Source organism: Zalophus californianus, chromosome 13 (assembly GCF_009762305.2).
Source record: "Zalophus californianus isolate mZalCal1 chromosome 13, mZalCal1.pri.v2, whole genome shotgun sequence".
NCBI classification, from domain to species: Eukaryota; Metazoa; Chordata; class Mammalia; order Carnivora; family Otariidae; genus Zalophus; species Zalophus californianus.
Window position 1 is genome coordinate 25,703 of NC_045607.1, and position 14,932 is coordinate 40,634.

Genomic DNA, 14,932 nt, shown 5'->3' on the forward strand with positions numbered 1-14,932 from the left:
AGGCACTTGGTCGAGAGCAGCAGAAGCCAGGGGAGCTGGGGGGCCACCCAGGCTGGACGCAAGAGCATCTCCTCGCACAAGCCACACACACACACACACACACACACACACACACACACACACACACACACAACCAAAGAGCTGAGAGCTTCCTACAGGTTGGATTTTTTTTTAAGTTCTGTTACTATTTCCTTCCCCATTTTTCTGTTTTTCTCTTCTTTCTAGATCAAGTGTATGGAATTGACAAAAGAGGGAAGGGTGTTTCGATTAAAAACCAAAACCAACAGCAAGAATGTTTTCCAGATTTGGTCCCTGTCAAGGTTGACAGCATCTGGGAGAGGACAGAGAATGTGTGAGTGTATTTCTGGTGTCCATCTGCTGTTTCAGGTACAAAGAGCCACGCCGGATGTGTTTGTGTTTGTGGGCACCGACAAGAATGCACGGAGCCACAGGCCGGGCTCCCGAGGCTACTGCTGTTGACCATCAACTCTGTCTTATCTGGCCAGGCATGTAAACATGCCTGGCTCCGTACCACACACGTGGATAAAGGATGGTCTCTACCAGATCCAGACCTCCTAAAAGTGGCCCCGGGCACACCCCCCAGACGCTGGGAGCCATCACACAGGATTCAGACTGACAGGGTCCCACTCAGCACATGCAGCGACTTCCCGTGTAGGGTCTGTGGTACAAGACCCAGGCAGGCAGCATACAAGGGGACAGAGAGAGCCACGTCCCTCTCCGAAAGGGCTTTAGGAATTGGTCCAGCGTGAAAGAGGAGGTGGAGGCGGGGGGGGGAGCCGCGGGGCCTCCCCCCAGCTGGCCCCAAAGGCGGGGCCCCTCCTCCCAGGGGCTGCTGCCCCTGCCTCGGTGCCCCTGCACATCCCTGGGAGTCCAGCGTGGATGATAAAACTCATCGGCTGGAACGCGCCCACTGAGCAGGCGTGAAGCGGAGGTGCGGCTAGCACCAGTGGTCTTGGTCGGGGTGGTGGTAGCTATGCTGAACCCGGCCGCCCGAGCTGAGCCCCAGAGTGCAGTGGTAGCCGTTGGGCACGCGGCGGAGGGGGTGCGACTGGGAGGTCAGGGAGGACACATAGGAAGTCCGGGAGGAGCGGCCTGAGTTGGTGGCCACAGCCTCCTCGAAGGTAAGCGTGTCCTCGGGCTGGGTGCGGGCAGTGTCCTCACTGTCCAGACGCTGCCCCAAGTAAGGGTCAGAGCCGATCCTAGAGCCGGCGGCCAGGGGCTGGCTGAGGGGGTCTCTCTGGAGCAGAGCATTGTGTTCGGAAAGGCCACGGCTAAGCCGGCCTGGGGAAAAGGTGGGGAGGCTGGTCTGTGCCCCAGCAAAGTGGACAGGCGAAGAGTTGGCCGTCTTGTAGGTGACACTGGGACGGGGGGTCAGCGGAGTCTGGGGGAGCTGCCTCCGCCCACCACGGCCAGGGGTGCTAGCACCGGATGTTGACAACAAGGGGCTCCCATTCACTGAACCACCACCCTACAAGAAAATAGAACAGAGAAAAAAAAAAAAAAATCAAAGTCCCAGACCAGAGGCCAATGCATGTGAGAACCATGGAGATGGGGGGTGAGGCATGGAGAGAGGCAGGCACCCTGGAAGGGGACCCATAGGGTGTGTGGTGGAGGGGGGAAAGCCGCTGGTGCCGGTAGGCCTGGGGAGGTGGTTGGGGAACAGTGGGTAACAAAGGGACAGGCACAGCTCAGGGAGAAGGGAGACCAGAGGCCAGTCCAGGGCAGTTGGGAGGGGAGGATCGGGCTGGTGCGGGAGGAATGGAGCAAGGAGGGGGGAGCGCAGACTCGGGCCTGGGAACCAGGACATGAAGGAGGATTCGGAGCATGGTGGGGGGGGGGCTTGTAAGGAGGGGCAGTGAGGGGGGTCCTGACTTACCGGTCTCCGGGGTCCTGGCTCCTGCCCAGCTGTTGGTGACGTGGGGTGGCTGCTGAGGGAGGGTTTGGGCTGCGAGGGCTCCCGGCCCCCAAAGCGGTCACAGGAGTAGAAACGCTGCTTCTCCGAGGAAGAGGAAGAGGGTTGCCTCCGCTCTTGGGACCGGCCCCGCTCCTGTCTGCGCTCCCTCCGGCAGCCTGTGGGCCCCTCTCCCGGGGGTGGGCCTGGCCCTGCCGCACTGCTGGGTGCTGGCCAGGAAGAGGGGAAGTCAGAACAGCGAGCCAGGTGGGGAGACAGACCCCCAGCCCAGATCCGGTCCCCAGGGCCAGCAGGGGGACCCAGGGAGAGAGCTGAGGTGCGTGGGTGATCCTGCCTGGTCCCCAGACCTGGGCCTCACAGCCCCCTACTCAGGGCCGTTTGGATGGTGGAAGCACAGAAAAGAATGCCTCAGGCCCTGGCCATAGGAGGGACCCCCGCACGCACCGCCATCTGTGTCTGCGGACAGGCTGGGCCCCTTCTCCAAGGACTTCTGCTTCCTCTCCCTGCGGCGATGGCAGCGGTGGTGGTGATGGGGCGCAGCCTGGCTGGCTGGGGCACGGTCCAGGGCAGCGCTGCAGAGATGAGCCACGTGGGGACGCTGGGGCGCCAGTGTGGAGATGGAGCGCTTCATGGGGCTGGCGTTGGGGCCCGGCTGCAGGTGGGATGTGGGTTGGCACACAGTCTGAGAGGGGCCTGGGGCAGGCTCCAGGGCGGCACTGCAGGCCTGGGGTTCAGGAACCACCAGGCCCCTCCCTCTCCCCAGAAAGCTCTTCCCCACCCAGGCCCACCCTTTCTCCCAGAGCACGCTGCACAAGGTGCTGTCCGTCTCTGCCAGCGGGGCCCAGAGAGCTGTTGGCCTCAGTGTCCCTGGGGGACAGGGAGGATGCCAGGAAGAGGGAGGCTGCGGGCCTGGCTGGGAGAACCCTGAGGGGTGGCTGCGTGTGATGGCCCTGCTGGGCCAGGGCCATGGGGCTCCTGCCCTGGGCTGAAATCGGGACCTGCGGAAAGAGGCCCTCCAAGGGGAGCTGACCCACAGCCTCCACTCGGCGTCCTCAAGCTGGCCGCCCAGCGGGCCAGGCTCAGGAAGGGGAAGAGGGCGGGAGCCACCACCAATGGGAGGCAGAGACAAGTTTAGAGAATGAAGTCATTTGGAATGTGCAGAACCAGGAACCACAAAAGGAGGCAGGGACAGAGCCAGCCGCAGGCAAACACTGAAGGTCCCCGGCTGGAGGAATGCCCCTCTAAAGCCCCTCACCATCCCAGGAAGTGAAAGCAGGGCCCCCTGACACAGCCTCAGGTCTGCAGGCCCCTCTCTGAGTCCTTGTGAATGGGCCCACAGCCCCCTTGCCCTGGAGCTTCCTGCTCGGTACTCAAAGCATCCCCGAAGGAGCAGGGGATGCCGCCTCCAGAGTCCAGAGAAAGAACAGGGCAGGCCGGGCGCCTGGGTGGCTCAGTTGGTTAAGCGACTGCCTTCGGCTCAGGTCATGACCCTGGAGTTCCAGGATCGAGTCCCGCATCGGGCTCCCTGCTCAGCTGATCCTCCCCCCCTCATGTGCTCTCTCTCTCTCATTCTCTCTCTCAAATAAAATAAAAAAATCTTAAAAAAAAAAAGAGGAACAGGGCAGGTCATCCCCAGAGCATCCATGCGGGAAAGGGAGGACCAAGCTGTGAGGCACCGTGTGCATGGCGGGGGGGCCGGGGGGGCAATGCAGGCTGGCGTGGGAGAGGGATGTCCTAGAGAGAGGGAGAGTCTGGGTCAGGGACACTGGGCTGGGAGATGGAAGCCCCAGGGCCACAGCAGGAGGCTGAGCACCGGTGGGTGGTGGGGATTCCTGGCAGGCCTCCGAGGACTCTGGCTGCACCTCTTGAGACCATCGTCCTGGGAGCTCCCAACAGGGCTGACAGTGTCCAGGCCGCAGTGCAGGTAGGGAGCCCTCACGCGGGACACAAGCCCTCCCCAAGCCAGGTCTCCTCATCCCCCACGCCCCCACCCTCCCATGACCCTGGCCCTCCCAGACCACCCACCTGAGTCTCTGCAGCCAGGCGAGGCATGGAGGCCGCGCGTCCCTGGCTCTCCAGTCCGGGCTGGGGCTCCCCGTCAGGACCTCTCAGGGCCATGCTCTGCATCTGGACGTCCACAGCCTGGGCACACAGCAGCCCGCAGTCACACCGGCCCCCACCCCACTCTCACCTTCCCCCCATCCTGGGCTCCCTGCCACACTCCTGCCATCTCCCACCATCCCTGTCTCACCCCAATCCTTATCTCATCCCCCATACCCAGCCTGGCTCCCCAGCCCTGGGAGCCCTCACCGGTTTTCCTGGCTGCACCACTGGGATCTCTGTAGAGTGGCCACGCTCCAGGGGTGTCCTTGCCTCATAGGGTACCTCCTGGGTCCTCTGAGTACCCCAGGAAACAGACTCCTTGATGCCACTCTCCTGGGTTTGTCTGTAGAGAAGAGAGGATTGTGCTGTTGGCTCAGAGGTCTGTGGGCCATGGAATGCCCACCAAGGACCTGGCTCCAACCTGCCAGGAACCTATACTGGCCCCTTCTACTCTGGGTTAGAAGCAGCCCAGACGCGTGAGGCCCTTCAAGTACAGGCTCTCAAGTGGCCACACAGCAAGGGATGTGGACCCAGTACCAGGGCTCAGAGTAGATGGGCAGAGAGGGCCCCCGGACATGAGTCCGAGGGAGGTCTGGGCCCACCGCTTCCTGGTCTAGGGACACCCGGCAGGTTCCTCGGCCCTAGACAGGGCCTCCCAGGAGTAGTGGGAGGCCACATGTGCACAGCATGCATGACGCAGAGTGCGGACATCCTGTCTACACTGGTGCACAGCAAGCCCTGAGCACTACGTTAGGGGCAGTGTAGTACTCAGGAAAACCTACCTGATTAACAGTCCAAGACCCACAACCAGGCTGCAGAAAAGAACATCCAAACATGTACAGATGAGGAGGAAATCAGGAGCCCTAAACATGCATGTTGTGCCCAGTCTGGTACCAGGCCCCACACCTTAGCCCTTGCTGGATGAGGCAGAGCACAGGCCCCCCTCTTTGGGCTCAGCCAATGATTTCCTTTAGCCAATAGGGTGTTAGCAGACCTGGGACCCTGCTGGCCCTGAGGGGAGTGGCTGAGAGGAGCCTGCCTGCTACCACCCCCCAGCGACACACGGTGCAAGACAGGTAGGTGACTGTTAGTTCGCAACACTTGGTTTTGGGTGGTTCATTACCAAGAATTATTGTGGCAAGAGTTAGGGGTTAGGTAACAAGGACGTTACCAATTTGTCTACAAAATACAGTTGCTTCAGAAATCACTACTGGAGTGGAGATCTGAGGAAAAATGTCTTAGAGGAGTTAGGAAGACTAGACACACACAGGCCGTCAACAGAATGGGGTCGAAACAAATCATTTCTCAACGGGCAGTGAGGAAGCAGAGGCAGAGGCCCCTCACCGGAAAGGGAAATGGGCACGCACAATGGGAGGTGACAGTGGGAACCACCGACTGTCTAAATCCACTGACCTCAGTGCCATCAGAGGCACCCGTGTAACGTTTCGGGAATTAGCTTTGGAGTCCACCACGGACCGCTCCAGCAGCCCGCCTGGACTAGCTTTCAGGCAGCATCCGCGGGGAACCATTTGGGGGGAGGTGGGCACGGGGTGGAACAGAGAGGCCAGTCTCCCAAAGTGGTGATGGGACCTGGGGGCTCCATGTCCTGCAGCACAGCCTACAGGGAGCCCCTCTGGGAGGGGGAGAAACCAGGAGTCCTGCCTCCTCCGTGCACCTCGCACCCTGGCCAGGTACTCACACGGCCCCGCCGTTGCTGAGGGACGCAGAGCTCTTCTGCCGAAGGAAAACCCGGGCTCCTCGGAGCACAGCTGGCTGTGTCTGCTCCAGCGTGGCCTTCAGAGGGTGGAACAGGGACACAGGGCCCATCTGTAGAAGGGACGTAGGGAAGAGGAAGAGCTCTAAGGGCAGAGACAGGTGTGCCAGAAAGCTGGCCTGACCCCACAGCATGGGTTGGTGCTCCTTCTGCCCTGCCCCAGCCCTACACAGGAGGTAGGCGGGGGCTTACTCCCAACCTGGCCTGTGAGTGACATCAGGAAAGTCATTTCACCTCTTGGAGCTTCAGTATCCCTACCTACAAAATCTGGGGACCTCATCCAATTAAAAATGGTAAAAGGTTTCATCTCATCATCAACTTGGATTGATGGGTAGAGGCTGCATGAGCCCCGGACTGAGCAGAATTCTAAGGACACTTCAGGGCTCGGGGGGCGGCGGGGGGGGGCAATGATGGGTGTCTGCAACAGACAGGGGAACGGGGGATGTGGTGTGGGCATCAGATACTTCCCATCCCACGATGGGTGAATGTCCCTGTAAGCTCCAAACCAGGCAACTTTCTAGACAGAGTCTACATATGGTCACTGATGGTTTGGCTGCGTGGGAAAGTTGTTATCTTTGAAGGATGACATCAGGAAGATGGGGCCCCAAACCAGCCCAGTCAGAGTCATGAGTGGAAGAAATCATGACCCTGGACCCATCAGTTTGAATCTCTCTGGTCCCTGCCAATGTGCATGGTAATCAGGTTCTCCTCGAACCTCCCCAAACAACCTCCTCAAATATTCTTCAAACTTCTTTCTTCTACCACTTAAAACAGTGGGATCTCCAGGGAACATGTCCTCACCCCTTGTCTACTGCTCCTGAACACTAGGTCTCCATGTCAGGGGGCCCCCAGTACCAGCAAGAGACCAGCCGTTGGAAAGCACTCAGGCTGTATGGGGTTTCTGACTTTGGGGCCGGAGAGTGAGGCTACAGTAGGAACCTCTCATCTTCCTTTTCCCGCCGTGCAATCCCCAGGAAGGATGTGGGTTTCCTCTGCCGTCAAAACAACTGATGGGTGCCAGAGTCTGAGGTTTACTTCTTGGAAATCCTGGAACTCGGTACCTGGGACAGGCCTCCCGTGGCCTGGTGAATCTGGTCTCTGGTGGTCTTGTTCTGTTTGTAGAAGTCAAATATCATCAGAGCTGCGTACACCTTTCCTACGGTCATCTCATCGGCTGGAGGGAGAGAAAACAGAGGGTGGGGTGTGGAGGAGGAAGGGGAGGTGGGGGGGCAAGGGAACAGCCTCCACCACAGGGACTCCTGGACATGCTCAGGGAAGGGCACAGGGCTTGGCCGAAGTTGCATCTGTGGACACTGAGCACGTGTCCTCTGGAGCGGTACTGACTCTCCACAGGGCCCTCCATCTCCTCCCAGTGAAGTGGATGCGGGGTTTAATCTTTAAGCACCTCATCTCTAACTGTAGGAGTCTCCCTGCTGTTCTCTGGATTTTTTAAGTATACACCCCCACCAGGAACGTGGGTGACTGTGGTCAACAGAATAACGCCCAGGGAATCCCTTCCCACAGTCCCTATGCACCCACTGGTAAGACCGTTCTCCCTGCAGGTGGAAACTAAGTCTAGGCTATTGACGAGGTCACCCTGGCCCAGGCCTCCTGGCTCTGCCTCTGGGTGGGACACAAAAGAGGGGTGAACAAGGAGAATTTCTTGCCCTCACTTACGTTTATGGGGTGGCACCAGTAAATCCAGGGTCTTCTGGGGCAGATTGGCCCACACAGAGGAAATCTCCTTCCTCAACTCTGCATCACACTGATGCTGCTTGGTGCCGGCTGGGGCAGGACAAGGGTGTGGAGGGGAAGAGAGATGTTAGGAGCTGTCTCACAGGCCCCCTGGGGGAGCCGGCAGGGAGAGGTGTGGTGTGAGGGGAAATGGGGCAAGGACCGTGCCAGGAGAAAGGGCAGAGCGGGGAGAAGCACGGCCACGGCGGCTGTCGGAGCGTCCCTCACAGGCACGTGCAGAGACAGAGGCCTGTGTGCGTGGGCCCTGGGAGTGGAGAAGGGATATGGTGGTGGTCCAGCTGTTCGTCCAGCCATTCAAAACTATCAAGAGAGCACCCTCCCGTGCCAGGGACTATTCTAGGTGATGGAACAAAAGCAAAGGGGCCGCCTTTGTGGCACCATGTGGCTTGACTCAACAATAAAGTGGCAGTAAGTTCAAAACCTAGTGTGTTGGGTGCAGAAAAAGCTTAAGTAGGGAGGGATGAGAAATATTAGGAGGGCTGAAATTTTGGACAGGGTAGTCAGGAAAGGTCTCATGGGAAGGTGGTGTGTGTGTAAGACCCCGAAGGCAGAAAAGGACCAGGGGGTGCAAAGGCCTTGGTGTGTCACACAACCAGCCAGGAAGGCAAGGCTCACTGAGCGGGGGGTGGGGGTGACGGGCTGCAGGGAGCAGATGTTGAGATAGGAAGCAGCAGAGCGTGATAAGCAGAGGGATAAAATACTCTGATTGACCTTTTTTTAGCATCAGGTTTACTATGGTATAATGTACATACAACGAAATCCACCCTTTTCAGTTATCCCATTCTATGAACTTTGGTAAATCCATAAAGCCACACATCCACCCCACAATCGAGTCATGGTATATGGCCCCACTGCCAAAGTCCCTCTGTGCTCCCTTTGTAGCTGACCCCGTGGCCTCCTCTCACCCCGTCCCATCCCTAGTGTGTTTTCTGTCTCGGTCTGTTTTGCCCTCTCCAGAATGCCACACAAACAACGTCATCGGGTGTATTGGCTTTTGAGTAGGACTTCTCCACTCAGCGTGGTGCCTTTGAGATTCAGTCCACGTTGTTGAGTGTATAAGTAGCCTGTTTCTTTTGATTGCGGAGTACTACCTTGTGGTATGGATAGACCCCAATTTGTTTATCCATTCACCAGTTGTGAGCATTTGAGTTGCTTACATTTTGAGGAGATTATGAAATAAAGCTGTGAACATTTGCATATAGTTTTTGTGCAGATGTATGTTTTCTTTTCTTCCCACTTGGGAGTGGGCTGGCTGGGCCGTACGGTAAGGAACTGCCAAACTAGGATCACAAGAATTCCATATTATGCATTCTCACCAGGACTTAATATTGTCATTTAGAAAAGTATTTCAGTCGCATTAATAACCATGTAGTGTTATCTTACTATGGCTTCATTTTGGATTTCTCCCATCCAAGTACAAACCAGGCCCGACCCTGCTTAGCTTCCGAGATCAGACGAGATCGGGCGCGTTCAGGGTGGTATGGCCGTAGACTTCATTTTGGATTTCTCTAATGATTAATGATATTGAGCATCTTTATAGGTGTTTCTTTGCCTTCCATATATATTTTTTGGTGACAGGTCTATTCGAATCCTTTGCCCATTTTTATTAGGTTGTTTATTTTCTTACTACTGAGTTGTGACAGACCTTTATCTATTCTGGAAACTGAACCTATATCAGATACATGGTTCAAAAATATCTTCACCAATGCTTTAGCTTTGTCTTTTCATTTTCTTAAATGTCTTTTTGAAGAGCAAAAGTTTTTAATGTTGATAAAGTTCAATTTTTCAATTTTTCTTTTATGGCTCATGCTTTTGGTGTCTCCAAAAATCTTTGCCAAACTCAAAACTGCCAAAATCTCTCTCCTGTGTTTCCTTCTAGGGGTTTTATAATTTTACATTTTACATTTATGTCTATGATCAATTTCAAGTTAATTTTTGTAGGAGGTAAAAGGTATGTGCTATGGACTGAATTGTGTGCTGCCCCTCGTTCACATGTTGAAGCTGGAACCCTCATTGTGACTATATAAGGCCGAGAAGGAGGCAATTAGGTGAAATGAGGTCAGAAGGGTGGGACCCTGACCCAGAGAGTTAAGTGTCCTTATGAGAAGAGATACCAGAAAATTTGTTCACTCTCTGTATACACTCAGGGAAAGACCATGTGAGCACACAGTGAGAAGGTGACCACCCTACAAACCAGGAGAACAGGCCAGGAATGAAACTTACCTTCCTGGCACCTTGATTTGGACTTTCAGCCTCCAGACTGGGAGAAATAAATTTCTGTGTTTAAGCCACTCAGTTGTGGTACTTTGTTATTGGCAACCCAAGCAGACTAAGACACTAAATGTCAAGATTTTTCCCTTTTTTGGATAGTTGTCTAAATTTTTCAAGTACCACTTGTTGAAAAAATTATCTTTTCTTCATTAATTGCCTTTACAACTTCATCAAAAATCCATTGGCAATGTAAGTATGAGTCTCTATTGTGTTCCACTGACCCATGTCTCTGTCCTGTCACCAACACAATACGCCTCAATTGACATGCTTTATAGAAAGTTTTTGATTCAGGTAAAGTAAGTTTTCTTTGTTCTCTTTTCAAAATTGTTTGTTATTCAAGTTCTTTTGCTTTTCTAGATACATTTTAGAATTCGTTTGTACATTTCTACCTAAAAACCTGTTGGGATTTTGATGGGGTGAACATTTATTCTATTGATGAATGTGGGAAGAACTGACATCATGACAATATGGAATCTTCCAATGCATGAAGATGATGCAGTGCTTAATTTTTAGATCTTCTTTGCTTCTTTCAATGTTTTGAAATTTGCAACATACAGATCTCACATATATACTTTTTAGAGTTATCCGACAACAAAGAAGTACTTCATGTTTTTGGTATGATTTTAATGGAACTTTTTCCCATTTCAATTGTTAATTACTAATATATAGAAATACATTTTCTTCTTGCACACTGACCTTGTATCCTGTGACCTTGCTCTATACTTGTGGATGGTTTTAGTTACTTTTTTTAATGGCTTAAGACAACAGAAATTGATTATCTCAGTTCTGGAGGCCAGAAGCTCAAAATCAAGGTGTCAGCATGACCGTGCCTCCTCCAAATGTTCTAGTGAAGAATTCTTCCTTGCCCGTTTCTAGATGTTGGTGGCTCCCAGCCATCCTTGGCATTCCTTGGCCCATAGATGCCTACATTTTATTCACTTTTTCTTAGAGTCTTTCAGATTTTCTCCATAGATAATCATGTCAATTGTGAATACAGGCAGTTTTATTTCTTCCTTTCCAATTGGTATGCCTCCTATTTCTTTTTCTTAACTCATTACAATGGCTAGGACCTAACGTATGATGTTGAACAAGAATGGTGACAGTAGACATCCTTCCTTTGTTCTTGATCTTAGGGGAAAAGGGGTTAGTCTTTCTTTGTTAAGTGTGTCATTCGCTGAAGGTTTTTCATAGATATCCTTGATCCGATGGAGGGGGCTTCCTTCAGTTTCTACTCTATGCAGAATTTTTAAAATCATGGATACTGAATTTTTGTGAAATGCTTTTTCTGCATCTATTGAGATGATCATATAGTTCTACTTCTTTGATATATTAAATTATATGGATTGATTTTTTTATACTTGAACTCAACTTGCATTCCTGGTATAAACCCTACTTTTGTCCTAGAGCAAACAGATATATATACAGCCAGACTCAGTCTGAGAAAACTGGGTTGAATATTTTTGTGTCTACAGTCATGAGGGATACTGATCTGTCACTTTCTTTTCCTATAACGTCTTTGTCTCATCTTCTGTCGGAGCAATGTCAGCACAATAAGTTGAGAAATATCCTTTTTTTCTCTATTTTCTGGAAGAGTTTATATAGAGCTGGTATTATCTCCCCCTTAAATGTTTGGTGGACTTCACCTATGGAGCTAACTGGGCTGGGGATTTTCTTTGTTGGAAGGCTTTTGACTATAATTTAATTTCTTTAATAACTATAGTGCTACTCAGATTCTCTCTTCCTTTTTTTAACCCACTCAGGTTATCCATTCTTGAATGAGCTTGATAGTTGGTGTCAAGGAATTTTTCCATTTCATTTAAGTTGTTGAAGTTATTGACAGAAAGTTGTTCATAAAATTTCCTTGTTATCCATTTAATGGCAGCAGGACCTGTAGTTGTGTTCTCTCTTTCATTCCTTATATTGGTTATTTCTATCTCTTTTTTTCTTGATTGGTCTAGCCAGAGGTTTATTAATTTTATTGGTTTGGTTTTTAACATGATCATTCTAGCTGTTCTGTTGCAGGCAGACAAGAACAGAGGCAGACCAGTCGGAAGCTACTCTAAGAATCGAGTCAAGACCCAAGAGAGAGGGGCTTGGACCGGGAGCTAGCAGTGGGAGAGGACAAAGAAGTGATCATATTCTGGTATATTATGAAGGTGGAGTCAAGAGATATGACAAGAAACCATATATGGATCAAAACTGGGAAAAGGATTAAAAAGAAAGAAAGGAAAGAAAAAGAAAGAAAGAAAGAAAGAAAGAAAGAAAGAAAGAAAGAAAGAAAGAAAGAAAGAAAGAAAGAAAGAAAGAAAGAAAGAAAAAGAGAGAGAGAGAGAGAAAGAAAGAAAAAGAAAGAAAGAAAGGAAAGAAAGAAAGAAAGAAAGAAAGAAAGACAGAAAGAAAGAGAAAGAAAGAAAAAGAAAGAAAGAAAGAAAGAAAAGAAAGAAAGAAAGAAAGAAAGAAAGAAAGAAAGAAAGAAAGAAAGAAAAAGAAAAAGAGGAGGTAAGAATGACTCCAGAGGTTTTTGTCTTGAGTGACTAACTGGAAGAACAGAGTTTCCCCTGATGGAGACGGGAAAGATCATGGGGAACATGCGGCGATCAAGTTTGGGCAAGTGAACTTTGGAATGCTTCCTGGGCCTCCAAGTGGAGACAGTAAAAATTCACATGAGAATGCAGAATGCAGGTCTGGAGTTCAGGAGGAGGCCTGCACCAAAAACACAAAGTTGGAATTCCCAGTATTTAGAGCCATGAAAATAGGTGGAATGACAAACGTGGCAAAGGGAACAGTCTGAGGGGCACCGTGACATTCAGAGGGTGGGAGACATGAGAAAACAGAACAGGAAACATCAAAGGGATTCAAGAAGAACTACACGACCACGGAGGAAGGGCCGAGCGGCGGGCGGGCGCGACCCCGGAGGAAAGGCCGAGCCGCGGGCGGACGCGACCACGGAGGAAAGGCCGAGCCCCGGGCGGACGCGACCACGGAGGAAAGGCCGAGCCGCGGGCGGGCGCGACCACGGAGGAAGGGCCGAGCCGCGGGCGGGCGCGACCACGGAGGAAGGGCCGAGCCGCGGGCGGGCGCGACCACGGAGGAAGGGCCGAGCCGCGGGCGGACGCGACCACGGAGGAAGGGCCGAGCCCCGGGCGGACGCGACCACGGAGGAAAGGCCGAGCCGCGGGCGGACGCGACCACCGAGGAAAGGCCGAGCCCCGGACGGACGCGACCACGGAGGAAAGGCCGAGCCGCGGGCGGACGCGACCACGGAGGAAGGGCCGAGCCGCGGGCGGACGCGGCCACGGAGGAAGGGCTGAGCCGCGGGCGGACGCGACCACGGAGGAAGGGCTGAGCCGCGGGCGGACGCGACCACGGAGGAAGGGCTGAGCTGTGGATTAGGTAAAATGAGGACCGAGCACACGGAGGTCGCCGAACAGCTCAGCAAGAGCGGCTCCTGCAGCATTGCAGTGGAAACCCACCTGCAGACCGAACAAGAGAGACCAGACAGACAATACAGACCAGTCTCTGGAGGAGTTGGTCGCGAGGAGGGTAAGAATAAACATAAGGAAGCCAATGGAGGGAGCAGAAAACCTTTTAAAGATGGGAGAGATCATAGCTTGTTTATATGTTGATACAAAGAATCCAATAGGGAGGAAAAAACTGACAGGGCAAGAAGCAGGGTGCAGAATTTCTGGCATGACATCTTTGGGTAGATGATGAGAACCGGACCTAGAGTGCAAGGGGGGCAGGGTACAGGACTGGCCTTGACTCATCCGCTACAAACGAAATGGCTGAGCTCAAGGGCTCGAGTGCAGCCAGGAGGGTGGTGTGGGGGCAGGGACAGTGCAGATCCCCTCTGGTGGCTCTAATTTTTCTAATTTTCACAGGAGGGTGAAGGTGGAAAGGATACACTGGAGGTTTATTCTCTCCTAGATTTGGCACAGGCTATGCAGTCCTATCAGTTAGCTCAGGAGAGGACCGGACAGGGCCCGGGGTCACTACGGGGAGCGGACAGAAGGCACACAGACGCTGCACCCTGGAAGGGTGCTACCTCATGTGAACCTATGTTCTGCCGTCACATGCTCTGGGTAACCTGGACAGGTCATTTAACCTGCACCTCAGCTCCCGCACATGAAAATGGGATCATTACAAGGCTCAAAGGCAGGGCGGTTATCAGGGGATAAGGTCAGTACCCAACAGAGGTGCCATGAGCAGCTGTCCTTGGTCGCCTCAACAAGCCTCCTCACCCCCCTTCCCTGCACACCCACCTGGGGGTGGCTCTGGAGGGAGACCGCCCAGTCCTGGCTTGGTGCCCTCCCCAGATGCTGCCTTGCTCACCTGGAGCCAGCTTGATCTCCAGTGCAGTCCGAATGAGGGCCATCAGCGTGGACGTGAAGTGGACGGTCATGTCCTCATTGGAGATGGGCATGTTCATGCGAACCAGGCGCTAGAGACAAGGGGAGCAGGTCAGGGCCAGGCCTACCAGGGTCCCTCCACCACAGGACTACAAGGTGCTGGAGGCCCCTAGAGGCTGGGCTTCGCCTCCTGGGGGTGGCTTCTGCAGGCGCCCAGGCAAAGTTGGGTGGCTGGGAGTTTTGCCAGCATTCACACTCACCCTTGGACCACCCCCTCCCCTTGGAGCAGTCCCTCCTTCTCCTAGCTGCAGAAAAATAGAAGTCCAGGTAAAGACTGTAGCATAGCACCAAGCCAGAAGCCTGGATCCCTCTGAAAGAACAGGCACATGCTTAGCCAGAAGGACCCCTGCCCAAGGCTGGAATAAGGGGCGTGGGGCCTGGGCTGAAGAGGGAGGGATCTGGGCTGCAGAACAGAGGCAAGGCACCCTGGGATGGCCCACAGACAGGAGGGAAGACCCCTGTCCTTACAGCTCTGCCCAACGTCATCTCCTCCACCGGCAGCCTGGAGCACTGGACAAGGGGCGGGTTAGCCAAGAGCACAGCTCTGAGCTCCCACTCTCAGTGGGAGCATCCCTTCACCCCAGGAAGGCTTCTGCCTCTCACCCCCCAGTCAGGGGGCCTGGAAGAGGCAGCCAGCACCTTCCAGTCAGAAGGACCCAGAACAGATGGTACTGCACAGGGCCAGCG

General features: G+C 53.4%; 1 protein-coding gene across 19 annotated transcripts in view; it reads right to left on the minus strand.

The window, feature by feature from the left end:
* Nucleotides 1–929: 929 nt before the first annotated feature.
* The window catches only part of CACNA1B (calcium voltage-gated channel subunit alpha1 B), a 181,571-nt gene continuing 167,568 nt past the window's right edge, over nucleotides 930–14,932 (minus strand). For 9 of the 19 annotated variants that reach the window (XM_035723562.1, XM_035723547.1, XM_035723554.1 and 6 more), the window contains 9 exons: nucleotides 14,169–14,277; nucleotides 7,488–7,595; nucleotides 6,872–6,984; nucleotides 5,736–5,863; nucleotides 4,244–4,379; nucleotides 3,959–4,075; nucleotides 2,378–2,585; nucleotides 1,898–2,142; nucleotides 930–1,489 (listed from right to left, as the gene is read on the minus strand). In XM_035723562.1, coding sequence (XP_035579455.1) covers nucleotides 959–1,489; nucleotides 1,898–2,142; nucleotides 2,378–2,585; nucleotides 3,959–4,075; nucleotides 4,244–4,379; nucleotides 5,736–5,863; nucleotides 6,872–6,984; nucleotides 7,488–7,595; nucleotides 14,169–14,277 — 1,695 coding nt within the window. In that variant the 3' untranslated portion in view covers nucleotides 930–958. The remainder of the gene's footprint in view (nucleotides 1,490–1,897; nucleotides 2,143–2,377; nucleotides 2,586–3,958; nucleotides 4,076–4,243; nucleotides 4,380–5,735; nucleotides 5,864–6,871; nucleotides 6,985–7,487; nucleotides 7,596–14,168; nucleotides 14,278–14,932) is intronic. The other 10 variants (XM_035723559.1, XM_035723557.1, XM_035723556.1 and 7 more) reach the window with 5 other exon arrangements.